The sequence below is a fragment of the Drosophila melanogaster genome, chromosome X (genome assembly GCF_000001215.4).
Source record: "Drosophila melanogaster chromosome X".
NCBI classification, from domain to species: Eukaryota; Metazoa; Arthropoda; class Insecta; order Diptera; family Drosophilidae; genus Drosophila; species Drosophila melanogaster.
The window spans coordinates 1,483,607-1,511,587 of record NC_004354.4 but is presented as its reverse complement, the minus strand read 5'-3'; the positions used below and the strand labels follow the sequence as shown (position 1 = coordinate 1,511,587).

General features: G+C 50.2%; 2 protein-coding genes across 8 annotated transcripts in view; one reads left to right on the top strand and one right to left on the bottom strand.

Annotated features, from left to right (window-relative positions):
* Positions 1–27,981, bottom strand: part of inc (insomniac) — a 34,137-nt gene that overhangs the window by 6,028 nt on the left and 128 nt on the right. Inside the window, exon 2 of the mRNA NM_001297857.1 lies at positions 488–834. The gene's annotated coding sequence lies outside the window, so the exon portion shown is untranslated. The remainder of the gene's footprint in view (positions 1–487; positions 835–27,981) is intronic.
* Positions 3,779–27,963, top strand: Nmdar2 (NMDA receptor 2). 7 transcript variants are annotated; one of them, NM_001297859.1, is made up of 11 exons: positions 3,779–4,158; positions 9,086–9,791; positions 18,326–19,097; positions 19,278–19,428; positions 19,639–20,232; positions 20,330–20,619; positions 20,682–20,834; positions 20,896–21,047; positions 21,413–21,920; positions 22,035–22,136; positions 24,997–27,963. In NM_001297859.1, exons 2-11 carry the CDS (start codon positions 9,308–9,310, stop codon positions 25,037–25,039), a joined length of 3,249 nt encoding a protein of 1,082 aa, NP_001284788.1. In that variant the 5' UTR covers positions 3,779–4,158; positions 9,086–9,307; the 3' UTR covers positions 25,040–27,963. The 7 variants fall into 7 exon arrangements, with proteins under 7 accessions (NP_001284788.1, NP_001162637.1, NP_001014714.1 ...); NM_001014714.2 differs by having other exon boundaries at positions 3,780–4,158; positions 22,035–22,139; positions 24,997–25,362; NM_001169166.1 differs by lacking the exon at positions 24,997–27,963 and having other exon boundaries at positions 22,035–23,165.

Sequence of the window (27,981 nt, the reverse complement as noted above, 5' to 3'; positions counted from 1 at the left end):
CACCACCGGGAGACATCAACCGTGCACCCACCTGCACATGCACACCCACCAACCTGCGCAGTGAACCCTACTGGCCCAGAGCGCCGTGGCTGATTAAGCGGACAGAAATGCTGATGGCAGCCAACTATTTTCGCTATTTGTGCACTTGCCTCCGGCACGTACTTAATTTGAATACAAAGCACGGGGTAGTGGGTGTTTTGCGGGTCGGGGGGGATTGAAGTCTGTCATGTTTGTGGCAAGTGTATGCGGATTTAACCGGAGCACTACCCCCGGGGCAGTCAAGGAAAGAGAAAGCAAGGAAAGGGAAAACGGAGGCAGAGCTGAAGAAGTGTAAACTACACGTAAATGATGTTGTCACTATTCCGCCCTCCATCCGCCCACTTCACTTGGCTCGGCTCTTCAAACTGATTTCTGTCGTCGATATTACCGGTGTTGCCGCTGGTGGTAGTGATTGCCGTTCGATCTACACATTTTATGCTCCACTTACCGCAACGCGACGCTATGATGAACCAATTAATAGCTGGGCCTATTCAATACCAAGTGCTGATATCGCGCATACGCCCACGCGCCCATTCAAATGTGTGTCGCTCGAGAAGATGTTGATGTTGATGCTGGTGATGGTGGTGATGATGATGATGATGATGACGATGGTGCTCCAGTGGAACACTGCTTTTTGTTGCTGCTGATTGTTGTCAGCGACAGATGCCATCAAATCGAATGTCAAATCGAATGACGTGTGAAGTAATCGTTGGCGCGGTGCCTCTTTTAATTTGTGGCGAAGAGAACACTCCTGACAGGCGATGCGAGTGGGTGTGGAGGATATCCATTCGGAGCCTGTTTGCAAATAATACGAAAGAATCAGAGTGTAAGCATTAAGCTCTTTGCTGTTCAACGATTTCAAAGTTAAGGAACACTTAATAATGGGGATTGCTAGAAATACACCTCGCTCATCTATGTTTTGAAAGCAAACTAAATTTGAATAAAGGCTGGCAGGAGTTTAAAAGCCAATCAAGAAGTAAACTAAGTGCAACATCGGGCTGGGCAATGGAAAATGCTTTCCGGCGTGGGTGGGTTTGAATTCGCACACAATAGCAATCTAATTCCCGGCTTGACTGGGGAAATGAAATGTCATTAAGTCCCGAATTTGTTTCGTTTGCCCGATTGAGGGGAGTGGGCCGCAGCGAGCCCTAATTGCGGATTAGGGTTGCATGCTAGTCGAACTCGAAGCCTCGGATGCAGTTGGTCATACCGCTGGCTGCCAATCCGGTTGCTGTTTTGCGTCTGTTTTCTGTTTGCCCCGCCTTGTCCTGTTTGCACTCAGGGGAGATTGTGTGGTGGCGATAGCTGGGAGATCGCAGTTACCGGGGTCGCCTAATTGACCCACGTCCTGTGCGTGCTTTTCCGTGTCCTGCAGGCAACTTGAGCGGCCTCCAATGTTGCGGAAAATGACTTTAAACGTGGTTTGCCATGTTCCGGTTTGGCGAAATTCAGATTTCTCTATGCGTTCAGGAAGGACCGGGTCTAGGGAGTACGGGGAGTTTGGGGAGCATGGCTGAAATGTCTTTTTTAAATGCTTCGAGCCTTGCCAAACTTTGATGGGCCCAACTCTCGCTCTGACACACTTCGGCGCTCTCTCCCTCTAGACTTTGTTGTGCGTATGTTCGCTTTGATATAGTGCATGGCAGGGGGCAGGGCGGAGGTGGCAGTGGCAAAACCCTTCAGACTTCAGATTCCCAACTTCACAGAGATGCCTCGCAGGCAACATCGGCCCAATGAAATCAGCGTCTGGCAAACAAAATTTCACTAAATACACACGCACACAAGCAGGCAGCCCTGCAAGCACACACACACACAGATGCTCACTATGTTCGAAAAGGGAATATAATGCAAACGAAATTATAAGAAGTGAAAGCCAAAGGCAGAGGCGGAGCTCTGGCAGTGGCAGAAGTACCTCAAAGTTCCACGCTCTCCTCCTCCTAGCCACCCGAAATCATCAGCTAGCCTTATTAATCGAGTTTTCAATGCCAGCGAATAGCAATCGCATCCATCAAAGGCCCCCATCTCCAGCATCCCTGCCAGGTGATCGGAGGCAGCGACAGAAGCTAAACTTACTTGGTAACAGAAACAGGAGCAAGAACACCCAATCATCTACCATAGAGAGCGCTCCCACGCCCCGCTCATTCAAATCTAATCAAGGAGTACACGTCGCCATCTTCTTCTTGGGGCTGTGCGTTTTTACAGCCAATTTATTAATTTGGCAAGTTAGGCAGAGCCACAGCCACAGACACAGACGCAGACCACAAAAAGCGACTAGGGCGCCTGGGAGCTCCTCGGGTTTTGGATGGGCAGGGGCGGCGGGTAGAAGGAATGCCGCAAAGCGTTTACCCGCCGCTTTGGCTTCTGGCGAGCGGAAGCAGGATGAAATCCAAGCCGAAACCGAGAGGCCGAAACCAAGCCCAGGCGAGTCCGAAAGCCGAAAAAAGGCTGCCAGCGCTTGAAGCACACCGCACGCGATGAGCTTCGTGGTCACAGTGGTTACTAGTCCTCGTTCATGGCAGGATGCAAATTCCGCCATTCGTTGCAGTCTATTTGGCTATGTTCTCAGAAATGGAATTAACACATTTGAAGTCCGGTCAAGGGTTTGTTTTTAAGTCAAATAAAATACGTATACACTCGCAATTATTAGCCCTTGAACACCACGATGGCTAGTCGACGCAAGGGCGATGTACTAGGACTAGGCTCCAAGTCCTGGCGCTTCTTTGCTGCCGCCTGGCTGCGCAGGGAGCATGCCGCCCAGCATTCAATTGGCAAATGGCTACACCGTGCGTAAGAAGCGAAAGCCAGAGAAAGCTAAGGCAGCCTGAGCCTTAGCCACAGCACCAGAGTCTGAATCAGGAGTCGCAATAGCAGGAGCGGAATCGCACAGAGTGCGCACAATCAAAACAAATCAACACGTGGTTTTTGTCCACCTCTCGAGCAGTCGAACGGTGGAGCAGTCAAACGGCGGAGCAGTCTAATGGTCCAACAGATGAGGTCGAGGCAAGACCCAGTAGTTCTGCTCCACCCCGATGCGTCCTGCACGCCCAGCTTCCATAATCTGCTCCCCAAAAAGCAGCGCAGACGCAAAATCCCGAGGGCAGAACGTCGGGCGTTGCCAGATGCCATACGAATGTCGCCCTGCAATTCCCAACTCGGGTTTCGCGATGAGGGAATATTGAAAACAGTCACTCTGCTGGGAACATATAATACTCAAGTACGCTAAACAATCTGAAGTAGGCCTGTGACAGGTTTACCATTTCGATACACGGTAGCTTATTTCCACGTTCTGTGAAGATTCGAAAAAGTCGTGATTGAGGGTTGTCAGATTGATGACTTAAACTTTGCTGGGTGGCAACCACGCCAATGGGCTTGGCACGCTATTAGCATCCAAAGGAGAGGAGAGTGAGAAAGTGAGAGAGCTTCGGGCGCGAGAGCAGGATATTACGTATACGCTGCAGGAGGGCGTGTTACAAGCCGAACTGAAACGAAAACGAAATCGAAATCGAAAACAAGTCAATGCCTCTCTCTCTGTGACATTGACAGTGCTCGGTGGCCCCTGCGGATGCGACACACCCCACCCCCACCCTTCCCTTGTTCTGTGCTCCGTCGGAAATACGAGCCCACTTCGTGTCCTTCGCGATGGGGCTGCCATCCGCTCGCTGAAGCAGCGGGAGCTGTGGAAGCTGCGGAAGAGTGCTTCCTCTTGCTCGCGACAGAGGCGGCTCCATGGCTGCCTGACAGTGCCATTCGGTGGCTCATCGAATTCAGTCCGCAGAGCGCGCTCCGTTCCGTTCGTTTTGCTCGCTCCGTGCCGTTCAGAGTCCAGTTCGGTTCTGCTCGCTCGCACCCGCATCCGCATCCGCATCTGCAGGATCTGCCAGGCGTCCAGAGCCAGAGAGCCAGGTTTGGCTTCAGTTTCAGCCTCAGTTTCTGTTTCCGTTTCCCAGACTGAGCTGAGCTTGGCTTGGCCCGCAGAAGCGGATTCGAACTTCGGAACCGGACTTGAGACCTGAGACTGTGGACCTCCGACTTGTGACTTCGGACTAACGCCTAGCACTAGACACACACTGGACCGCCAACTGACCAAGTGAGCACTGCGCCCAGGATGCGAACGTAAACGTAAGCCCAGGACCTGCGTACCCACCCCGCCCATGTGACAATCCGAATGTGTTATGTTTTATAACAAAGAAAGCAGCGCAGCAACATCAACGGGACAACAACAACAACAACAACAACAGCAGCAGCAGCAATGGCAAAAGGACAAAAAAACGTGTGGATGGGGTTGGACTGGCGGTGGTGAAGCCGTAGTGGGAGGGGGTAGGGAAGAAAAATAGAGAAAGCACAGCGGAATGATGGCGAAAAAATACATGAGCAACAACAAAATAGATGAACTTTTTCGTCGCTTTTTTTTTTGGGCGTGTATGTCCATGTGTGTGTGTGTATGTGTTCGTGTGCCTGCTTTACGTCTGTGTGAGTGAGGCTGCGTCGTCGTCGTCATCGCTGTCGTGGTGCGTGTCTTTGAATTTTTGGGTGTGGACTTGCTTCATGTTTCAGTTTCAGGCCCCACCCTTTCCAGCTAGCCACCCTCCCCCAGCTGCCCCAGCTACCCCTGCATGCTTGCAAAACTTTCCGCTAAGTAGCAACAACAACAACAACAGCTGCGAAAAACATCGGGCTTAATAAAAATAATCACGGGAAAGTGCAATGGAGAAATGCAGTGGCAGCCCCACTGTCACTCTTTATTTTGTTTTTGTTCGAGTGTGTGAGTGAGTGTGCCAATCACAACAACAACAACAACAACAAAAAACAACAAGAATAATAATAAGAGCAAGAACAACAGCAACAGCAGCAACAAGAACCGCAGGCAGGCGCAACAACAATGGCCAAGTGCATCAAAAGTGCAGAAGGAAAACAGCGCGAAAGCAAAACAAAAGCCCCACCCCGCCGCCCACCAGCCCCCTGCAACACATTTTAATTAAGAGCCTGCAATGACAGACCCCTCGACAGCCGACCCACCCACTCGAAACCACTGTGCACCACCACGCATCACCCAACAACCACCGCCCCATCCCATTCCATCCCATCCGCCACCCAATCGCGCGGGCAAGTTTGAGATTTTTATTATTATGAAATTTTCGCTAATTCGAGGCGGAAGGCCAAGCGGAGCAGCCTTGGGCGGCTTTTGGCGCGCTGAGACTTGGGCCTCGCCCACTTTCTATGTTCCACTTCTTATCCCCCTCCATTGACCCATTTTGGCCCGCTCGCCAGCTGCATCCTGGAAAGTAAACAAACCGGAATGAGGTAGTGCGTCGAATATTTAGCAAAATCGATGGGCTCCAATAAACTCCTCTAAATAGCTTTGGTTTGAAAAGCATTTTCTAACGATTGCTGTTAAGATAAGGCAGGAGCAGGAGAGTTCCGGAAAAGTCGATGGTATCTCAAGTGCTGATAGTTCCATTGATCCAATGAATCCCACTCTGATACCATCTCCTAGTATGATTCAAAACATTTACCACCAGTTCGTACCTAGCAATCGGTTTTTGGGTTTCACCTGTGTGCAGAATCTACAGATCTTTCACTGGCTAGTCGGTATAGAATCTATTTGGGGAACTCCCATCTCCCCCATCGACCCAAGGTCGTCGGCCAAGGATGCCTGTAATGTGCCACAATAACCATTGCGGCAAGTGCATCTCAGTCGGAAGCCGAAGCTTCTGGACCAACACAACACAAAACAACGCAACACAACACAGCACAGCACAACATGGCACAAACGCGAGGCGGGACAAACTGACATCGTGTTAGTTTATCCTGTTCCTGTTCCTGTTCTTTTTGTTGCTGCTTCCATAGTTGTTTGGCCGACGCGTTGTTGCAGCGGGATTTGCATTCGGCCAACTTTGGGCAGCGAACTTTTGTTTGCTTGTTGTTTGGCGGCACAACAAGCCGAAACTTGGGTGGGGTCCAATGAATTAGGTGCCAGCCAGATCTCGCCGGACGGGGGGAAGGGACACCATCAGTGTCACACAGATAACACGTAGTCATTTTTCACGCCCGACCAGCACCAGGGAATCCTGCCCTTTTTTGGGAGTGCGAAAAATAAAATAGGGCCAGTGTCGTTGGAACAAAGAAAAAGCGTTGACAGGCAACGTTTGGCCCAAACTAATAAGCAACCGGCCATGTTTGTCTAGAGGGGATTGGAGGCTGACAGCGGTCTCCGTCCTGTCAAATAAGACGTTTTCCTCACACTCACACTCCCACTCCCACCACCGCCTATCCACCCGGTCATCTATTCTGGCCTAAAGCGACACCATTTGGATCTGACCTAACAAGGATCCGTTGGTCGGGAACGATAAAGCACGGCTGAAGAAAGGGAGCGCAAGACGCAGGGGCCAAGGACGTCGTCGAAGAATGTGGTACGGTGGTAGGGGGAACGGAACACACAAATAAATAAATACGTGTATTCCATTTGTGGGCGTGGTCAGTGAAAGAGGATGACAAAACGGGTAGAGAAAGAAGAAGAAAGCGGCAGGCGATGCTAAAAAGTAAATAACTCTAAAAAGGGTTCAGCTATGGCAAATGAACATGTACACCGAGAAAAACTGGGGTACAGTTAATAGGGTTGCTGTCCAAGAGGGACTGCTTCCTCAACCTTTACGTAACACAAGTATTTCTCTCTGTGCACTGCATGCGTGTGTGTGTGTGTGTATTTGTAACAGAACCTGTCTTCAAAGCAGCCAAGTATAGCAAACACAACTCGAGCCTAGCACAGAGATGTCCGGTAAAAGTCATAAACTTACGCACACACAGAGGGATGATGATAATGCCATTGTCGGAGTGGCAGCAACAACGGGGAGAATCAGGAGAAGATGCTAGCTGAGAGCAGAGCCCGAGCAACCAGCATTTTCAATCAAAAGTTTAATACGCCGTGAATTCATTACACGTCCGATGAATGATGTAGCCCCCGAGCTTCAAGCATCGCCCATGCCCATGCATGAAACGGCCAGGAGAGGGGGGAGTTCTTTGTGAGGACTATGAGCCACGTTACCCGGGATGTCTGTTATTTTGGTTTCTTTTCTCATAAGATACAATTTATTGCCGCCATCATGTACGAAAAGTACGAAACACATGTAGGCACACATAGACATTTACGGCATCTCCAAACACACGCACACAGATGTGTAGGGATGAGCCTGACGAGAGAGGGGGGAGGGGGTAGAAATCATGCGGAGACAGCCGCCGAGGAGCCCATGACCTTCGCCGCCTTTGGCGGCCATTGCATGGAGCATTGGGTCCTGCTTCCTTTGTGCTTTTGTGCCTGCCTGCCTGCCTGCCTGCCTGCTTGGCCCAACAAAGTAATCACTCTTTCCTGCAAACGAGCCGGGGAAGTGGGGCAGTGGGAGAAAGTGGTTCCACCCCCGCTTATTGACAGCCAGGCAGCTAAGTGTCAAAACACAGTTTAAGCCAAACCAGCAAACCAGGGGCTACGCAAAGCGGAGGGCCAACCGACAACCGACAAATTATAAGCCCAAACAGCTTCTGTTTGCCGCGCAGCCAGGAGATGCGAAAGGCGAAGACCGCCGCAACACGAAATGAAGTCGAGCAACTTGCTGACGCAGGACCCACGACCCCTGCCGCCCGCCGCGCCCACCTCGCCTCTTCTCGGCGCAGGGGGTGGAATTCGATGATAACACGAAGCCGCAGCAGGCGACGCCCAAAGCCAAGCCCAAAGCCTTGGCTGTGGCGCACACAGAAAGGAACGGGGTGATCCAATAAGTGAGCAAGTAAATGAAAAGAGCATAAATAGGTGTCTACTCGTAGACGTGTAATCGAATATTCAACTAAAATGCACAAGAAAAAAGGTTTTTCCGAGTGTACCAATAGCTACAAACGAAGAGCAAATTCGGGCCGGAAAGCCAGAATGAGATACAGCGCAACTACCAGCAGCCGCAATATGTGGAGATATTAATGGTGATGACTATCATAATGGCTAGACTGTGCGGGAAATCAAAAGGAGAGGGCTGGGCAGATGGCAGAGGACTCCGTAGATATCTGTATCCGCGTTCTCGCATTCCAACTCTCCCGCTGCCACTTTCCGCCTTCCGATTCCGTATTCCCGTTTCCCGATTCCTGTTTCCGCTGCCTTGCCTTGCTCCGCCTTGTTTTGCCCTGCCCTGGCCTGTTTTTACTATCGCTACTGGCAGCATTCGAAATTCAAAGTGAAAATTTCGCGAGCAAATGCCGCATTCCCTGCGGGGGTGAAGGGGAAAGCGATTGGGGTTGGGTGTTGGGTGTTGCCTGAATCAGGAAACGGGAACCTGGAGGCAGAGGCACTGGCGGAGGCGAGAGTGTGTGCCAGAGCAGCGATTATGCGGACCAATGTCGCATTTAATTTATGTAGAATGGCAAGCTGCGCTCAAATTGAATCCGAGTGAAAAACTGTGTGGGCGGGAAGCCGGGGCATCGAAGGGCTGAGTACCCTGGGAGCTGGGAAACAATATCTGACATCTGTGTAGCATACATTTCTGCGCTGCCACAGTTGTTCGGAAGTCATTTCACTGCTGCTGGCAATGCTTCGTTCCATTGTACCCAGAATTTAATGCAAGACACCTATTACAATACCTGAGCAGTCCAGTTGATAAAATCCCCCGAGTTCTCATCATTCCAAAGGCAGTTATACTGCTCCCTCTTATTATTCAGTCCAGGGCGATGAGGATAGAGGTGGAATGCCTCGCCGGCGACCAGCAGGCGGCACGTTCGGCACAGTGGATCCGAAAAGGTTGCGCACGACATTCCCTGCAGAGGGGTGCCAAGTTTTGCGATGCGCGAAAACGACTCCACGGTGCCTTTTCCGGCCATAACAAATTAGTAGCGGAAACGGAAATGGCGGAAACCGTCAACGACGAGTGTTGCCATTGCTGCTGCAGATGTTGCTGCCTAGGTGTGCGCATGTGTGCATGTGTGCAAGTGTGAGAGTGTGCATATGTATTTGTTGACGTGGGTGGGTGGTTACATGTACTGTACACAACTTCTGTTGCCCGTTTGACTTTAGCAATGCGCAGCAGTCAATACAAGCCCATCAACTGCCTGGGGAAGCGAACAGAGGGAAAAGCGGCCAGAGAGCGGACCCAGCCTGTTCAGGAAAACGGAATCCATCCACAATCCAAACAATAGCACATCCCAGACACTTGCATCCCGGCCAGATGCACTAGAGACCACCGGAGCACTGAGCACCGGATCCCAGCGAACTTCAGGATCTAATAGTCCACGAGCCATGATGCCCAGTCGCGTCAAACTGAAACGCGGCACGGACGGACCGACGCCCACGCCCACGCCCATGCCTACCACAATGCGAAAGCATACGCCAATCGCCACTTTGAACACTGCCAGCTGCCAGCACAATAGCACAACAAGTAGACGAAAGCGAATCCTCACCCCTCCAAGCGGGCCCATCTCGCTGCTCCTCCTCACAGTCTTGACCCTGTTGATCCTGGACACCAGATCCTGCCAGGGCCTCCGACTAACCAACGGAGGCGGCAGCCTGAGCAAGGGCGCGGCGGCCAACAAGGAGCAGCTCAACATCGGCCTGATCGCGCCGCACACAAACTTCGGAAAGCGCGAGTACCTGCGCAGCATCAACAACGCGGTCACAGGATTAACGAAGACGCGCGGCGCCAAGCTGACCTTCCTCAAGGACTACTCCTTCGAGCAGAAGAACATCCACTTCGACATGATGTCGCTGACGCCCAGCCCGACGGGTGAGTTTCCTACACAAAGCACCTTTTCTCCAATTATGTAGGTACTTCTTGTTACTCGAGCGCAAAATTAGCTTACTGACGCTTATTGTGACCACGGGGGAGCAGGTCACAGGTCACGGGTCACAGCTCACAGCTCACAGCTCACAGCTCACAGCTCACAGCTTACAGGTCGTGGGCGCCGACACCTGGTGGGCTCTTGATTGCGTGCGCATTTTTAATGACCGTTCATTTAGAGCTTCTTAAGCGCTTAACCCCCTTTGCCACTCACGACGACGCAATAAAGCGGAAACGTGAATAAAAATTAAAATGATCATGAAAACGAAAATGAGAAAACGAAGAAATATACTTAATGGCCGAGTGAACGCGGCCTACATAAATAAATGACCAGGCCAATCCAGGCTGTAATTAAACGCGTGCAGAGTTGTCGACGCTTTGCGGCATGGTTGTCAACGACTTGGCTTGAAAGCGAGCGTGTAGTGTTGCCAATGGATATGTAACAGAATGACCAAGTACATAACTGCAAGTTAGAAACGCATCATTAGCATTGAAATCTGCGGGCAAGCCCCTGTCAGGGTTGCCAGGACAGCCAGAAGCATATTCGCGGTGAGTTACGTTTTTCTGCTCTGGTTGAGTGACAACTCGTTTTTCAGGTGCCATTGTGCATGTGGCACATTTAAGCAGAGCAGGGCTGCTAGGTCGGTCACTTATTCCTGCAACAGGCTTGCCCAGTGCCCTATGTGATTCCAACAATTTATGCCCACTCTTTTTCGCCCTGCTTCCTTTTTTGATTGCATAATCCCGAATCCCAGATTCCGTTTTGCAAGCTCAAAATTGCATATCAAAAGGCTGCGCTCGAAGTGTCCATGTCTACAAATTGCATTCTCTGTGCCGCATGCAACTGCCACGGACCAGGACCAGAACTAGGACCATGTTGAAAGTGGGCAGTGGGCATGGCCAAGAGTGATTGCGCCTGGGTCAGCCATGTGCATATGGATGTGGTGAGGGGTTAGACAAGGGCGGACTTGATGGCATATCGAAATTTTATGTCGAATTTCCAGTGTTGGCCAAATTGATAAAGTAAACAGCAGAGCGAGATGGGGTAAAGGGAAAATGCGAGCGCAAACAAAACCCAAATGAATTTCCAATGATGTTTAAATGTTTATCATGGCCAGGACCTTGAGAATACGAGTATCTGTGTGTACGCAAATTACAACACATGGGAAACAAAGTCTGTCTGTTGATTGCCCCTCCCCAGGTCTATGGGGAATTTATAATGGATTTCTATAGCTTTCGCACCCACGCACACTCGCTGACTCGCTCACTCACATTGACAGGAACCGAACCGGGCATGTTCAGTTGCTGAGACGATTGTTATTTCTCTCGAATGTCGAACAATAAACGCGTGATGCTGCCTTGATACCCCCACCTCCCGCATTACCACCCTCTTTTGCATCCGCCTTAGGTAGAAGAGTCTGTCTTTCTTTGCCTTTCCTCCTGTCCTGATGCCTGATTGCATTCCCGCTCCCCATTCGCACTGCTACCATTGATTGCTGGACATAGTTTGGCAGGACTTGTGCCAGCAAGTTCTATAATAATCGTATGGAAATTGAATTCGAGTCAGCGGTCGTCCAGTTGAAGTTGTCATCCAACCCATTCACATTCCCTGCCATGAGCATTAAGTTGGATGAACTGTGCAGGTCGGGCGAAAAGTTCCCTTTCGACAAGTGCCTTTCATTCCGTGCCTTTCAGTCTGCCCGACAGCGTAGTAGATGATTTTGTGTCAAAGCAATTTCATACAAAATCGTATTTACTTTAACCCCTAGACACAACAAACGATTACCAGGTCAGGTTTGGGGCGGCTGAGCCCGAGCTGTTTTAGCTTGCCCCTTTCTCGTGGCAGCCATAAACTTTGATGGCCTTATTATCGAGTTTGGCTCATTTGCGGCGATGGAAAACAGGGCAATTACCTCAGATGAAGGCTGTAGCCAAGAACGAGTCTGTGGGGATAGTAGAAGTGAAGGCGGCACAATATAATCCATTCCACGGGGAATTTTTTTGAAGCATGCTCCCAAATGAGCTGGCAGAGCAATGGGAAACCTGGTGAATCGAGTGGTCAGAGCCAATAATCGTTATCATCACTTCAACAGGACCATCAACAACAGAGCCACTTTTTCAGGCAGACAGGTTAACCCTTTTTCGGTTTGCCACCCACTGCACACACACAAGTACTTTACGTACATATGTACGTTTAATTTGTCATCCTCCTATTTCTCTGCACCTGCCACTGCCCACTGCCCACTGCCACTTCCACTCGATTCCCGCCCATTCTTTGACACGTCCATTAGTATCTGCTCATCCGGCTGATTTGCATTAATTGCATAACAATAGTAGCACCCAGTAGCCAGCGAAGCCAAATTGATGGGATAATTGAGCGCTTTGTGCAACCGAGTGACCCACGTACGTTTCGCACTGCCCGCAACCTTTGACCTGTTGTCCCATCTCGATGTCAGTCGCCGGTTGACCTTGAACAATTGCGAATTACGCCAGCCTACAGCCAGGCACACGCATCCTGGGTGTCATCCGTACCGACAGCGATACCCTAACTGCAATTGAAGGCTGAGTGGGGAGGCACTACACTCTCTCTCATGCTGGCCCACATGGCGTATGGGCGATGCCGTCAATAAGCGGTTGATTGAATGAATGATCCCGTCCAGTTGTCTCCACTTTGCTAAATGACATTTTCATTTAAATAGAACCGAGCGGAACTGGAGCCCGGGACCCACGTATCATATATCACTCCATTGTGAGCCAGTATCCGGTCCGACAGCCCTGATCCCCAGCAGCCAGTCCTAAGTCATTTTTCTTGTCGCTCCCTTTGCTTTTCTACCGCGTGGAGGAGGCTGTCAACTTCCATCACCACTTGGTCCTTTATTATTAGCCATTGAACCCGCGATTACTACGCTGCTGGCCACTGCAATCGGCAATGAATGACCAGGTCCAGCGACCCTGTCGGCGCCGTTAACCTTGTTTACATCATGTTTGCATGCCACCTCTTCCCACCCATGCATTCCCTGCAGGAGCAGAATGTACACGAGAAATGCCCACCGCATTAATAACCTGTTGTGGCCGGATCCTTCTCCTGCTTCTGCTCCTGCCCTGTCCTGTCCTGGTCTGGCCTCTCCCTGTACCTGCCAGGTGGCGGCTCCCACCGCTGTAGCTGGAATAGCGAACAATACTGGCTGTGTTACCGAATTGGTTGACAACGTGCAAGTACTCGGCCGCAGCTGAAGCTCCCTGGCGGTACATGCCTGCATATGAGCCAGGGGCCATCCACCAGCACTGTAGTACTGTGTCCTGCTCCCGAAACAAGTCTCAAACAAATGGATGGATGGCAGCCAGGATGGTAAGCAGAGCAGGCGAGTGGGGAATGAGAACGGAAAAGAAACGGACCCAAAGCCCGCGGCCAAGATGGGCGAAATGGGATGGGCAGAGGCCAGACCAGGGCAGGCCAAGCCAAGTCAAGCAGGACAATGGCCTGGGCAGTGGACAAGAGCTGGGGTAGAGGGTAGCACCAGACATCGAGTCCCCACCGCAGACACACTGGGGGAAAAAGCCATCAATAAATGGACCCAGAGCAACCCAAAGAAATCCACACTGGTGGCTGATAAGTTGAACAGCTCCCATTACCTTTTATGGTCTATCATCTGTTTTAGAAAGTGACGGCTTACGGCATTTATTGCCACGATTTCTAGATCCAAGCTGTATACAATTAGCTCTAAACTGCTTTAGTCCTTTAAATTCGAAGGATATCTGGACACTTTTCGGCACTATGCCTTCTTTTTTGCCAGTGCGCACACAGCCAGCCAGCCAAACGGAACCCAAATCCAGCCGCAGTCCGACGCTGTTCCACTAATTGGCGCCGTCGTAAGAAGAAGGCGCATCCTTGGAGTCACTAGCAGGTCAAGAATGGCCCTCGGGCCTAATCCTGCCACGCCCCGGACCTTTTTCCTCCTGCTTGGCTTCTTGTGCCTTCAGCCGGACGCAGAATGTGTGTATGTACGCTATCTGCTGCTCTCGTTGGGAGACTTTTGAACTTGGACCATTTCTCTTGGGAATGAAAATGGACTAGGCCTCGGGCCCTTGGGTGGCGCCATTGGCGAAGGAGCATGTGCGCCGATTCGGTTTCGGGTTACAAGCTATGAACTTCGCTTAAGTCTGTTGACATCGCACACATGCCTGTGGTCACGGAGCCGACAAGAGGTGTCGGACAAGGGATGGTCAGTGGTCAGCGGTCCCCGCCGAGCAGACCAGACACAAAATGGACACTGAATTGCCTGATTATACACGCTCAGCTGCTAATGATGGCCCAGGAGCACACCGGGGAAGGCAGGGAAGGCCAAGTCCATAGCGCAAAGCTCAAACACAGAGCCAGCAAAACGGCTCCCATCTGAACTGAGGCGCAACCACGCCTAATGGCCCGAATGGCCAAGTGGTTGCGGTTGTGGGCCAGGCTGCTCGGTGTTCTAGTCTGGGTGCAAACACGCTCTCTGGGAAGCTGGAGCTGGAACTGGAGCTGGAGCTGGAGCTGGTGGGTGAAGGCCGTTCGCAAGGCTCTCAAGTTGCCGGGCCTCTGAAACCTTAGATGTCATAAAATGGGGGCGTGGCGCACTGTAGGGCGAGTGAAAGGGGCGGAAGAACTACTTTGACGCTTCACTTTGCACCAAAGTTTCACCTTCTCCACCACCCCCACCGACCCTTCTCAGCTGGTCGCCGTGTCAGCAGCTGCGGAGTAATTTGGCGTGGCTGTGACGCCCGCGTCCTTGGGGCTTCTCCGGCTGCCAACTCACAGCTCCTATTGTCTTAAGCCTTCACTTCTCTTTAATCGAATAGGAAGGAAAGAAGCCTACCCTCTTAAGAAAGTTTAATTATTGCACGCGCCTTGTCGACAAAAGGGATTCATAAGATCATCTCACACAATATCACTAGACTATGTATTACGTAAGTTCTTGGCCCTGATCATACAACGTGACTTATTTCATATCCAATGCGGTCGAATACACCCGGACTTGGCCGGTTTTGTACGCCCTTTCAAAATTTTCGAAAGCATATCACGGAGCAGCTCTAAGATACGAATCAGCTAAGCTGACGTAGTAAAAGGTGCACGCCCCACATTTTCGCGAGTCCTCTACGCTACAGTATGGGCATGGGCAACCTAGTCCGGACCCGTCCCTTTTACAGCGTGTATGGGTTGAATACTTCACGTGCAAAACTCATCCGACAAGAGCATGAAAAGCGAAAAATCATCTGGCAACACTTTGATATTCGATAAGATGTTTGGGCGCTTTCGTCGGCGCTTTCATACTAATGTCCTTGCCGTCCTTGCTGTCCTTGCTCTCTTGTTCCTGTCATTGTCGTCAGTTTTGGCTCTTCGTATCTGCGAGGTGGAGTGGTAAGCTGGTGGAGTGCGAGCGGGTCGAAGTGGAAACCGGTGGCGTTGGGGCCCGTGACGTCAAGTTATAAAATATGAGACTGTTCCCAGCGCCCAGCCCAGCCCAAGCCTCGAGTTTAGTTCGGGTCGCTTTGCTTTCCTTCAGTCGCACAGTCCTTCCTGCTGTCGCCGCTCGTCTAGTTGTCGTTACACTGCCATGCATGGCATTTCTTTTTATTGGCATGCCACGCCCTGTCGGATCCGTGCGTGTGCTCGTAAGAAACGGGTGGCCGGATGGGTGGGAAGCTGTGAGTGCCTAGGATGTCTGGTGTGGTGCTGAGGTCACAACTTTGCGTGGCAGGATTCGCAGTTGAATAACTAATTCAACCGACTAGTTTCTGGGTGCAGACCAAGCACACAGATATTTCCTCGACAATTCAGTGGAAAGGAACTATTTAGTAGCGATTTAGGACTTCATTTAATTTATTTTCAATTTCTAAGATTAAAGCTTGTAGCTGCGCTTTCCTTTAAAGAAAGAGCAAGTTCCCGAATCGCCATCTAGAAGCAGCAGCACCTGAAGATACATCTGTAATCGATGCTACAGCAATGAGTGACGATGCTTAATCGTCTGGAATTATCACTGCAAATATTTAATTGTGTGCACAATGTGCACCCCCCCCCCCTGCCAGCTAACCCAGCAGGCGAAAGTTTCCACCGCTTTGATGCGGGTTTCACATTCAGTTACCCGCTACCAGCCACTAGCTACTATAGCTCTTCCCTCCCAACTACCCGTATTGAGTTTCCCAATTCTGGATTATCGAGCGCGAGTCAAAGTGCTGGGACATGGGACAGCTGCTACTCCTAACTGTGCTTTATGTCATCCTGCTACGCGGATGTCGATGCGGATGCGGAAGCGAATGCGAATGCGAAGTTTTCTGTGTGCTGAGAGATACACTTTCGAGGGCAACTAGATTTATGTTCTGCTTGGGTGGAGCGCCTGTCGGCGCTTTTTCCACTTGCCTGCGTCGAGCGGAATGTAAAAAGTTGCTCAAAAGCGGCAGGAGGATGCGAATGCGAGTGCGGATGCCAGTGCGGATGGCAATGCGGATGTGAAGTGGTTGGGCGACGCGCACACACATGACACCTTCCCTCCACTCTGTTACTTGCATTGTTGGCAACTTGTGATAACTTGCGATAAAAACGAAGGCAATTGAATGATGCTTAAATGAAATTAATGGATGTTATAATAAGTTGACAGACGCATCCCCATTTCCCCTCTGCCAGGGCGCCCCTGCGGCTGCTGTCAGAGCGGACAAGTCGAGCAAGGACGAATGCGAAAGGACTCAAAGCCGGAGCCAACTCACAGCCGACAGCTGTCAGCTGACTCCTGCTCTGGTACAACAATCAGCTCCTCACTCCTTCGGCACTCAAATTGGGGCTGTGTCAAAATTCAATTTGCACATTACAAAAAGCCAGTTTCGCCCGCTCCTTTGTGGCACCGAAATTGTAAGCTTCCTGAGTCCTTTGGGGCGGCAAACATGGTTGAACTGCCGCTCACCTTGACGCGCTCCGCATTACCTCACCGCATTACGCACTTTAGGGTCTGGATTACCTCTAACGTGAGTAGGATTTAAGACTCCCAGAACTCCACCACCATCCACTCATTGGACATCGCAGCCAGATCCAGTTCTAACAGTTCCACTGAGAGCTCCGTGCGGAGGCGACGGAACACGGTCTGGTCACTCGACACTTGGTAATGCAATTACAGGGTGCCTAATGCACGCAATTAAATTCGTAATGGACGTGCCGGAGGAATCAAAAATGCTCCATTAAAACAAAATTAAATTTTTGGGAGCGGGAGGGCGTGCTGTGACCTGACCGGGCCAGGCCTAATTCCGTTAAGTGAATTTCTATTCTCGGTTAAATGCGAACAAAGGTCGTCAGTGTGAAGAAAACCACCCGGATTTCTCCCCCTGGGCATTCCAATCAAGCTTGGGGCCAACGCCCATCGCCCATCGCCCATTGCCCATCGCCCATCGATCCATCATCCCGAGTGCGGTTGCCGATGCCTATGGCGGTGCCTATCCATCCTGCCATCCATCTGCGTATCTTTGCATCTATACATATCTGCGGCTTTCAATCCATCCGGGCGAGTCCCGACATGGAAATGGTAATTGAATGCAGGGATACTGCAAGACGTCTGCGGGTAGGATGAAAAATTAGCAGACCCCAGCTACCACCACCAACACCTCCTCCCCCTCCCCCCCTGAGATCCGACATCGTAGCCCTCTAGTAGCGATGGAATGCAGATAGCAGAAGTAAAGTGATGAAAAAGTTAATTAAACTTTTTGATGAGATTTCACATTTTGCCAAAGCATTGACAGAAGACTGACAGTCCTACGGCGGCGAGGGGCGAACAGAGGGTATCGCAAGTTCCCTAGGACTTGACAATGTCTTGTCATTGATTTCCAGGCAGGCAAAACTTCCGAAATTGTCTATAGTCATTGGTGAACAATGGCATCGGTTGCCAAATCACGGCACCCAGTCCCCCACACGCACCGCTATCCTTAAAGTTCTTTGAGATTGCATATGGATTAATTACCATGTGACTATGAAGAACCGCCTCGCAATTCCTCAAAAAAAAAAAAAAGGTCACTTGGTTAGTAGGCTGAACAGAGACCGCGCAATGTGCCCCGACCGCCGTAGGCACCCACACACCGTATACTTGCGTTGGCCACAACCAATAAAAGGCTCCCACTCTACCGGGTAGCGCCACCCAATCGTAAAACAAGTTCGGAAGGTGGCTAATCTGCAATTAATTGCCACACATCTGTACACAAGACACGCACGAGCTGAGATTGAGATTTTGATTGGAATGGGGGATAGGGACTGGGGTTGGAATTGGAATCGGGATCAACAGCTGGGGCTGAAACGGTTTTTGGTTGGTTTGGTCGGTCAGGTAAGCAAATGAGCACGGACGAATTGCACTGAGGGAGCCGCAGGCAAATGTGTTTCGTTGGGAATCCAGTTCTTTCTGAATTTAAAACCAAACTACTACGAGGCGCCCATGATCTCTTTATCTCTTATCTATCTCTTTGTCCGCCAGCAATTCTAAGCACACTCTGCAAGGAGTTCCTCCGCGTGAACGTCTCCGCAATCCTGTACATGATGAACAACGAACAGTTCGGGCACAGCACGGCCTCGGCGCAGTACTTCTTGCAGCTGGCCGGCTACCTGGGCATCCCGGTTATCTCGTGGAACGCCGACAACTCGGGTCTGGAACGACGGGCCTCGCAATCGACGCTCCAGCTGCAGCTGGCTCCAAGCATCGAGCACCAAAGCGCCGCAATGCTGAGCATCCTGGAGCGCTACAAGTGGCACCAGTTCTCGGTGGTCACGTCGCAGATAGCCGGCCACGATGACTTTGTGCAGGCTGTGCGGGAGCGTGTGGCTGAGATGCAGGAGCACTTCAAGTTCACTATCCTAAACTCGATCGTGGTCACCCGCACAAGCGACCTCATGGAGCTTGTTAACAGTGAGGCCCGGGTGATGCTGCTTTATGCCACGCAGACCGAGGCCATCACCATCCTGCGCGCCGCTGAGGAGATGAAGCTCACCGGAGAAAACTACGTCTGGGTAGTCAGCCAGTCGGTCATAGAAAAGAAGGACGCCCACTCCCAGTTCCCAGTCGGCATGCTTGGCGTGCACTTCGACACCTCCAGTGCGGCTCTCATGAACGAGATATCCAACGCAATAAAGATCTACAGCTACGGCGTGGAGGCCTACCTAACGGATCCGGCTAACCGTGACCGCCGCCTCACCACCCAGTCTTTGTCTTGCGAGGACGAGGGACGCGGTCGCTGGGACAACGGAGAAATGTAAGTGGAGATCCAAATGCTGTGTGCTCTGCATGCTTGCATCCGAAACGATCCGTCATAGGGTTTAGATTTAGGTGAAGTGAAGGACGAAACAGAAGAGCATCCTCATTGAGATAGTGAAGAATCTTGTAGTCAAAATGAGCACCGGGCCTTATATTAAGCGTACGGTCTCTTTCCCAGCTTCTTCAAGTACTTGCGCAACGTGTCAATCGAGGGCGACCTCAACAAGCCGAACATCGAGTTCACGGCGGACGGGGACCTGCGCTCGGCGGAGCTCAAGATTATGAACCTCCGGCCCAGCGCCAACAACAAGAACCTTGTGTGGGAAGAGGTAAGTGGGCGTTGCTTGCATGCTTTTTCTCAGTCCTTTCTCACTTTGCCACTCTTCCCACGCTCACTCTTCCCGCTCCATTCTGATCCACTCTGATCCACTCTGAACCACGATCCACGATCCACGACCCAATCTGATCCCGCACCGATCAATCGATCTCGCACCGCTTTGTACTTTTGCTGATCTGAACCACGACTCCAATTGGGGCAGATTGGAGTGTGGAAGTCCTGGGAGACACAGAAGCTGGACATCCGCGACATTGCGTGGCCCGGCAACTCGCACGCCCCGCCCCAGGGCGTGCCGGAAAAGTTCCATTTGAAGATCACATTCCTCGAAGAGGCACCCTATATCAATCTGTCGCCTGCGGACCCGGTGAGTGGCAAGTGCCTGATGGACCGTGGTGTGCTCTGCCGGGTGGCGGCCGACCACGAGATGGCCGCCGACATCGACGTGGGCCAGGCACACCGCAACGAGTCCTTCTACCAGTGCTGTAGCGGCTTCTGCATAGACCTGCTGGAGAAGTTTGCCGAGGAGCTGGGCTTCACCTACGAGCTGGTGCGGGTCGAAGATGGTAAATGGGGTACCCTCGAGAATGGCAAGTGGAACGGCCTGATCGCCGACCTGGTCAACCGCAAGACAGACATGGTCCTCACCTCGCTGATGATCAACACGGAACGCGAGGCGGTCGTCGATTTCTCTGAGCCCTTTATGGAGACCGGCATCGCCATCGTGGTGGCGAAGCGCACTGGCATCATCTCGCCCACGGCTTTTCTGGAGCCCTTCGACACGGCCTCTTGGATGCTGGTAAGTAGCACCCTCTGAAGCCGAGCTCTGTCCAGCCTTCTCACTGGTAAGTGTCCTTGCTCCTTGCTTCCCCTTCTTTTCCTTTCTCTGCGCCCAGGTGGGTATAGTGGCCATCCAGGCGGCCACCTTCATGATCTTCCTCTTCGAGTGGCTCTCGCCCAGCGGCTACGACATGAAGCTCTACCTACAGAACACCAACGTGACTCCGTACCGCTTCTCCCTGTTTCGCACCTACTGGCTGGTTTGGGCCGTGCTCTTCCAGGCCGCCGTCCATGTGGACTCGCCGCGAGGTTTCACTTCGCGCTTCATGACCAATGTGTGGGCCCTCTTCGCTGTGGTATTTTTGGCCATATACACTGCCAACCTGGCCGCCTTCATGATAACGAGGTAAGCCGGAGTCTTCGGGCTCGGACTCAATATCTGACTTACTATCACTGTCCACATTTTAGGGAGGAGTTCCACGAGTTTAGCGGTCTCAACGACAGCCGTCTGGTGCATCCCTTCTCCCACAAGCCCTCCTTCAAGTTCGGCACCATCCCGTACAGCCACACAGACTCGACCATCCACAAGTACTTCAACGTCATGCACAACTACATGCGGCAGTGAGTTGCTCCCAGGGCGTAGAGTGGGCTTGGTTCCACACTGATCTTCCATCTCTCGCAGGTACAACAAGACGAGCGTAGCGGATGGAGTGGCCGCCGTGCTCAACGGCAACTTAGACTCCTTCATCTACGATGGCACAGTGCTGGACTATCTGGTTGCCCAGGACGAGGACTGCCGGCTCATGACCGTGGGCAGCTGGTATGCCATGACGGGTAAGCACTTCCTTCCATCTTTATCTCCTTTGCAGCATGTGATTTTAAACTTCTTTGCTCTCTGACGGGCATTAGATTGTCATTTGAAGTTATTATTAAATTAGTTGCCAGCCGCACACAGTTTCCATCAGCTCGTAAACTGTAAAACTGTGAAAACGACTTGGCTAAAAGTTAAAGCGCGTCAAGTATGGGTGGGAAACTTTTCACTGTTGCTGCCAACACTCACTTGGCTCATTAAAAACATTTGTAATATAACGTTCAACGTTGGCCGAAGTAGTTTTCGTTTCCGTGGAATACACTGATAGAAGATATGAGCGTATGAGCGGCAAAGTCATGTTGAAATAAATATATTCCATTCGCTTTAGGGTACGGGCTGGCATTCAGCCGCAACTCAAAGTATGTGCAGATGTTCAACAAGCGGCTGCTCGAGTTCCGAGCGAACGGGGACCTGGAGCGGCTGCGACGCTACTGGATGACGGGCACGTGCCGTCCGGGCAAGCAGGAGCACAAATCCTCGGATCCGCTGGCACTGGAGCAGTTCTTGTCAGCCTTCCTGCTCCTGATGGCCGGCATCCTGCTGGCGGCGCTCCTCCTGCTGCTCGAGCACGTCTATTTTAAGTACATCCGCAAGCGGCTGGCCAAGAAGGACGGCGGCCACTGCTGCGCCCTCATCTCGCTGTCCATGGGCAAGTCACTGACCTTTCGGGGTGCCGTCTTCGAGGCCACCGAGATCCTGAAGAAGCACCGCTGCAACGACCCTATCTGCGACACACACCTATGGAAGGTCAAGCACGAGCTGGACATGTCTCGCCTCCGCGTCCGCCAGCTGGAGAAGGTCATGGACAAGCATGGCATCAAGGCGCCGCAGTTGAGGTAAGTGTAAGTGTTCAACAATGCTCCGCATCCGCAGAACACCGTTCACGACCAACACACCATCATCATAGTGAGCTAGACTAACAATGTGTCCATACACACGTCTCTCTGCAGGCTGGCCTCCTCCTCGGACCTGCTGAACCACCATCATCTCAAGGAGCGGCCGCCACTGCTGGGCAACCTGAGTCTCGCCGCCAGCGCCCAAGATCTATACAGGTGGTAAGTTTTCTTTGTGCATGCCTTTTCCTGCACGATCCCCTGCACAACGATTCCTCACTCCTAATTCCTTCCTCCCGTGGCAGTAATTAAATTAAGCAATTGCTTAGGATAACATTCCAGCACGGTTCTTTTTCCGGAGCGGAGCGGAGCGGAACGAGACTCGTTACTGGCCTCGCTAATGATGCCGAGCAGCTGCTACAGCGATCCAAGTCGCCCCTTGGGGCATTTCTCTGGTTTCTGCTCTAATATAAATATATGGAAATGACTTTATTAAATTACTTTATCTCGGTTCCTGATTCAGCATACAGACTCGGTCTGGAGCCCATACCACACACCAGCCCCCCAAGTCAACAATCCCCACTACCCACTGCCCACTGCCCACTCCCCATGCCCACAAACACGGGCGGGGAAAGAGTCCTTGGTTATAGTCTTTAGTTATAGCACAATTTCCGGCAGTTCCTGTTGTCATTCATGCCAGCACAGGAGGGCAGTGGCAATGGAGCCGTGCCTTTGTGTCAAGTGACTGTGAGTTTGCGAGATTGTATGGGTCTGTCCATTTGCATATCGTCCACAATGGGTCGGGCGCCGGGTAGATAATCGGATGTGGGAACGTTTTACGACCGTCCACAGTTGCCCGTCCAGCTGCAACCCCTTGCCAACAGGGGCAGCAATTAACGGATCAGGGTTCCCAGCATCCAGCAGTGAGAAGCTGGCAGCCAGCATCCCCATTATCGTTTCCATCTCCATTGGCATCGCCAAGCTCCGCACTCCTCCTCCTGTTCCTCCACCGCAAGTTCCAATGGTCAGGCAGTCAGTCAATCACTCTGCATCCGTCCCACTGCCCGGCAACACCAGTCCAGTTTTGTGTGGGGCCGGCCAACACCTTTATCTGTGCTGCTCCACCACCTGCCAACCCAGCTCCGAGCCAGGTGCTCACTGCTTAGGACGACTTTGTGGTGCTTTACTGTGGGGTGGATGCCATTCAAAGGGCCCTGCGGACTGCGGATTATAAATCTGTGCAGGACGATGGTGCTCTGGGGCAAAAGACTAAGGTGTACTCAATTCTGATCAGCCAACTTTAATGGGTCTGGATGTTTTTGCGTTTCACTAGAAACTCATTACCCCACTTTTTCCTCGAATACAGCATATTTTAGGGAAAAAAGTCTGAGTTTCCAGGTACTTTACTATGTATGTGCACCTTGTTTTCCAGGGTGGTCTCTGATTCGAACACTTGCCGGTTGAGCTGCTCTGGACTCCTGCTCGATTCCTTTGTTTGGCAGTGTGGTTTGTGGTGTCACACAGTGGTTGTGTGCAAAGTTCAGCGATTATATCTGTTCTTTGTTGCATTAAGTATAACGTTTTATATTTCGGGCCAGAAAGCTCTGATACCACCTATTCTTGTAAGCCCACGTCAAGGGTTTTTTTTTTTTTTTTGTGTGTCCTGTATCCCAAATCTCGTCCACCGTACCAGCTCGGATGCCAGGAGACATTTGCATTAATTACTGACAGGTAAACAGTCCGAGACCTGTTTCGCCGAATTGGCATGGGGCGGTGGGCGGGGTCGAACAGGTGGAGCGTTGTTCTATGCGGTTGCGTGCCTGCTGTACGGTGTCCTAGTCCTTCGTCCTCCATCCTGCTCAGGTTCTGTTGTGTGCATTATGGCGTGCCAAGATTTATCCAACGCCACGAATGGTTATTTATGTCGGCTTTTGCTTCCCGCCAATGTTTCGTTGTGGACCTCGGAGTGGATCTTCCCCGCTCCTTCTCCTCCGTGCATCCTGCATCGTGCAGGTGGCGAAGGTGCACAGCCACAGGGGGGCTGCTCATCCTTATGAATGGCAGTGAATGCTTTTTTCGCAGAACACGTTCCACGTGCTGACTTTTGGCTTTCATGTTAACCAGTTTTCCGCCGCACCAAAACAGAGACAACGAAAGTTCTCAAGATCTCCAAATTAGGTTTGGGCTACGGGAGTGTCCTAAATTGTTTGCCAAAACACTCGAACATATGTACACGCTTTTTGCATTCCGCCGAAGAACTGGGAGTCCGGGTAAATGAGGATAATACTTTAAAGCCGAGCCAGAAAGTTTGGTCCAAGAAATGGGGGCGTGGCATGCGGGCTGATAAATTGATGATAGTCAACGGACAGGAGCGATGGAAGGAAGGGAAAAGGGGAATCGAAAACCCCTTATCGGAATGGAACACCTGTCCGATCGTGTGACGGCCACTCCGGCCTCACTTCCCATTGCTCGCCCCCTTTCGATGATTCGCTTTTCGCATTTACTTTTTGGCACTAATTTATTTACATGCGAATCCTTGAGTGCTCGCCCCGTTGGGCCCTGATTGATTGATGATGCCCAGGTCTTGCGCCATCGCATCCGCATCCACCTTGTTCCCCTCCCGTCCCCGCCCAGCAGTAGTGCTAATGTTTTTGATTCTCCACGGCAACACGGCAACACACTTACTCACACGCCGAACACGTCCTCTGCCTTGACACACATATCCGCATTTGCTGGCAATCGGAGCTGCTGCCAGTATTCCAGCATCCGCCCATCCCACACCCAACTACCCAACTACCCAGCTACCCATCGTCCCATCCCCAAGAGACCCGATTACAATTTGTCACATTTTTCATTGGATGGCATGCTAATTAGCGTAGCCCGCAACGCATGTCCTGCACCAGTTAATCCGTTAAGCATGCTTGGTGTTCCGTAGCAGTAGCATATATCTACGCGATGCGTGCCCAGTCCCGAATCCTTCAACTAACACTCGGGGCTCACCCCTTTCTCTCTCTCTCTCTCTGTCGCTTCGAAAACGTAAAACCTGAAAACCAAAACCCAAACCATAATGGGATCGCAGGTCGTACAAGACGGAAATCGCCGAGATGGAGACAGTGCTTTGAAGCGTTTGGAGCACTTGGAGCATTTGGAGCTGCCCACGGAGGAGGGACTCTTACTCACACTAGACAAACATTCGCAATCGAGCCGGAGTGCCATCCTACAGCGAGTACGTCTAATCAAAATCAACGTTTCAAACAATATGTGAACTAAAAGCTTTCGAAAGTTAGGGACGAGATAGCGAAAGAGAAATTGAACCCAAAGCGCCTCACGAAAACCGCACACAACTCGATAGTCAGTAGTAGATAGTCGAGGATAGAGAATCCAGAATCCAGAATCCAGAATCCACAATCCAGAATAAAGAACTAAGGCCAGATATGCAGCCCAGAAAAGCCCAGAGATTGTATAAAGTTAAACTAAATGTAAAACAGTAAAACCAAGCGTTAAACTAAGTGGAACACGGGGAGTAACAAGCAAAAAACAAGCAGCCGCCGCACGAGTATTTCATAAAAAAAAGTTTTAAAGAGATGTTGGGGAGATCAACCGTTGCATTTTTGGCGATTGAACTGTTAAGCGTTAACAAGAAGCAGTAGAGGAATAGGAGTAGGTCCAACCCAGAGTTGGCCATGTTTGTATGTAATCCGTTTGATTGTTTGTGATTGTTGTTTCATTTGTTGTCTTTTTTTGGATAGTCAATATTTACGAATCATATTCAAGTAAGCGTATGTCGAAGGCAAACACGATGACGAGGACGAGAAGAGGCGCCGGTTGTCACGCCCATTATTAAATGTACACATTAACAGATTTATATGTATTTACCTATGATTACGACGATATAAATGTTATTGCATATACACGTACATATACATATACATTTAAAGAACAAACAAGAAATATTTACATATGAATATACATACAAATGTATATGTATGTATCTTATATTTTTCTGTTTTTGATATAAAAATTGCTTATGCGCCGCCAGCAAAAACAAAACAAAAAACCAAATACACAAGAAGAATCAAAAGCAAGGCCAAACACGAAATTTTCATCTCGCTAGGAGATTCCCACACGACTAAACACGACTAAACAAGGCTTCATTTTAGTTTCTCCTTCCCGCTTAGCTGCTTACCTTTGTTTCTTTCACTTTCACCTTCATTTCGCTTGCTAAATGAGAGAGAGCAAAGCCCCCGCACACCCGCACCAACACACCACTATCCTCCATTATCCTCGTCATCCTGGCAAGGAGCATAGGCAAATGAGAAATTCGCCCGTTGGAGTGACTCCTGCATGTGAAAGTTATGGCAAACTCTCTCCCCTCTCTCTCTACTCTACCACTGCTCACTGAACAACACCGCCCCTCACCCCACACCCACTCACCTAACTAGGAGAGATAAAAAATATTTATAAATGTGCATTGTTGTTGTGGCGAGCAAAACATGCTTAAATCAGATTTAAAGTAAACTTGAAATCGAATTAAATATGTACAAAGGTTAAACAATTTAAACTAAAAACGCGACGTAAATAATTAATGAGCTAACTTACGAATCGGAGGAGATGTATTGTGTTGGTATTTATTTATGTGTGTCTTCTAAGTGTTTAGCGATCCTCGGGGATCACCAATACTAAAAGCAAGCGCAAAACGTAAATGTAAACGAAAAATTGATCTAACTAATGCAAATTTAAACAAACTTTAATATACACTAGACAACCAAACACGCGCGGCCGTTTAGCTGTGCGTGTGCTTCTTCGAGACTCTTTTCGTTAAAGTAACGCCATATCTGTTCGTTTAAGCCGTCATACAGTTATACCGTTATGTTCCACGCCCACGCCCCACTCGCCGTTCAAAACGACGAGAGCGGTGCGAGCGACAGCACTGCAACACAGCACTACAACTAGAACGCTCGACGAACGGACTCACGAACTAACTAGTGACAAAAACGGACAAAAAACAAGAAGAACAAAAACAATGTTAACAGAAAACTAGAAAACAAAACAAAGAAACTTATTGAGTTTTATTTGCAAAAGAGTGATTTTTTGTAGTGGAAATATTTTATACACAAGATACGGATGGTTCAAGCGGACGACATAGCGAATGTTAATTATTACGTATATGTATATATTTTTTAAGACAAATTGTTCAAATTTATTATACGAATACTACCAAACAAAGCGAGTCGATACCAAAGCAAAGCCAAATCGAAAACTGGAAAATGATGTTGCAGACAACAAAATAGTTTTAATAGAATGGAGAGGATGTCGAGGATGGGGAGAACGGAGAAGAGAAGTGAAAACAAAACCTTTACGGACAAATTAAAACAAGTAAAACAAGTTAACATTACATTATATAAGTAGTTAGTAATTTAAAACAAAACCCAAAGAAAATAAGCTAAACATCACGACAAATGATAAAAGCATTCAAAAAAAGGTTTATGTATACAAAAAGATGTTTTTTTTTAATATATTATTAATGTTACTAAGTTACGAGTGCGAATAACGAGCGTGCACACAGTCACACTGTCCAGACACCCACACCAACACGAATAACGAGTGCATTTTGTTAGATGTTAAACATATGTAGCAAGCTGAGGAGAACAGAAACCAAATCACAAGCATCAATTGAAGTCGAATCAATTTTTAAACGCAATGATATGTACACCTCCCCGTGCATAACGCATAACGCATAAAGTGGGACAGAATTCGAATCGCAATCCAAAAACAAAACAAAAGTCGGTCGCCAACTCCTGTCCCCAGCCAGCAACTGAGCGAAGGAGGGATAGGAACGGGACGGAACGGCACGGCACGACGACCGATCGTATTTCAAGTTACTAACACAACACAATTTTTTAACCACGCAAGCGGATCGAGAGAAGAAGCGTTTCACGTACTAATCTAAGCAAATGGAATATGCGTACATTGTTGTGGTAGTTACAGATGGCGAGGAGCATACACGTAATTAAAATATAAACAAACTTGCAATAAATGTGTATACAAAAGGTATTGCGTTGCG

What these genes read in the sequence shown, in the direction of transcription:
- Nmdar2 (NM_001014714.2), top strand. Translation starts at nt 9,308, where the DNA reads ATGATGCCCAGTCGCGTCAAACTGAAACGCGGCACGGACGGACCGACG. An exon ending in GCCGCCTTCATGATAACGAG is followed by an intron (nt 20,620 to 20,681) that starts GTAAGCCGGAGT and finishes TCCACATTTTAG; the next exon opens with GGAGGAGTTCCACGAGTTTA. An exon ending in CAGCTGGTATGCCATGACGG is followed by an intron (nt 21,048 to 21,412) that starts GTAAGCACTTCC and finishes CATTCGCTTTAG; the next exon opens with GGTACGGGCTGGCATTCAGC.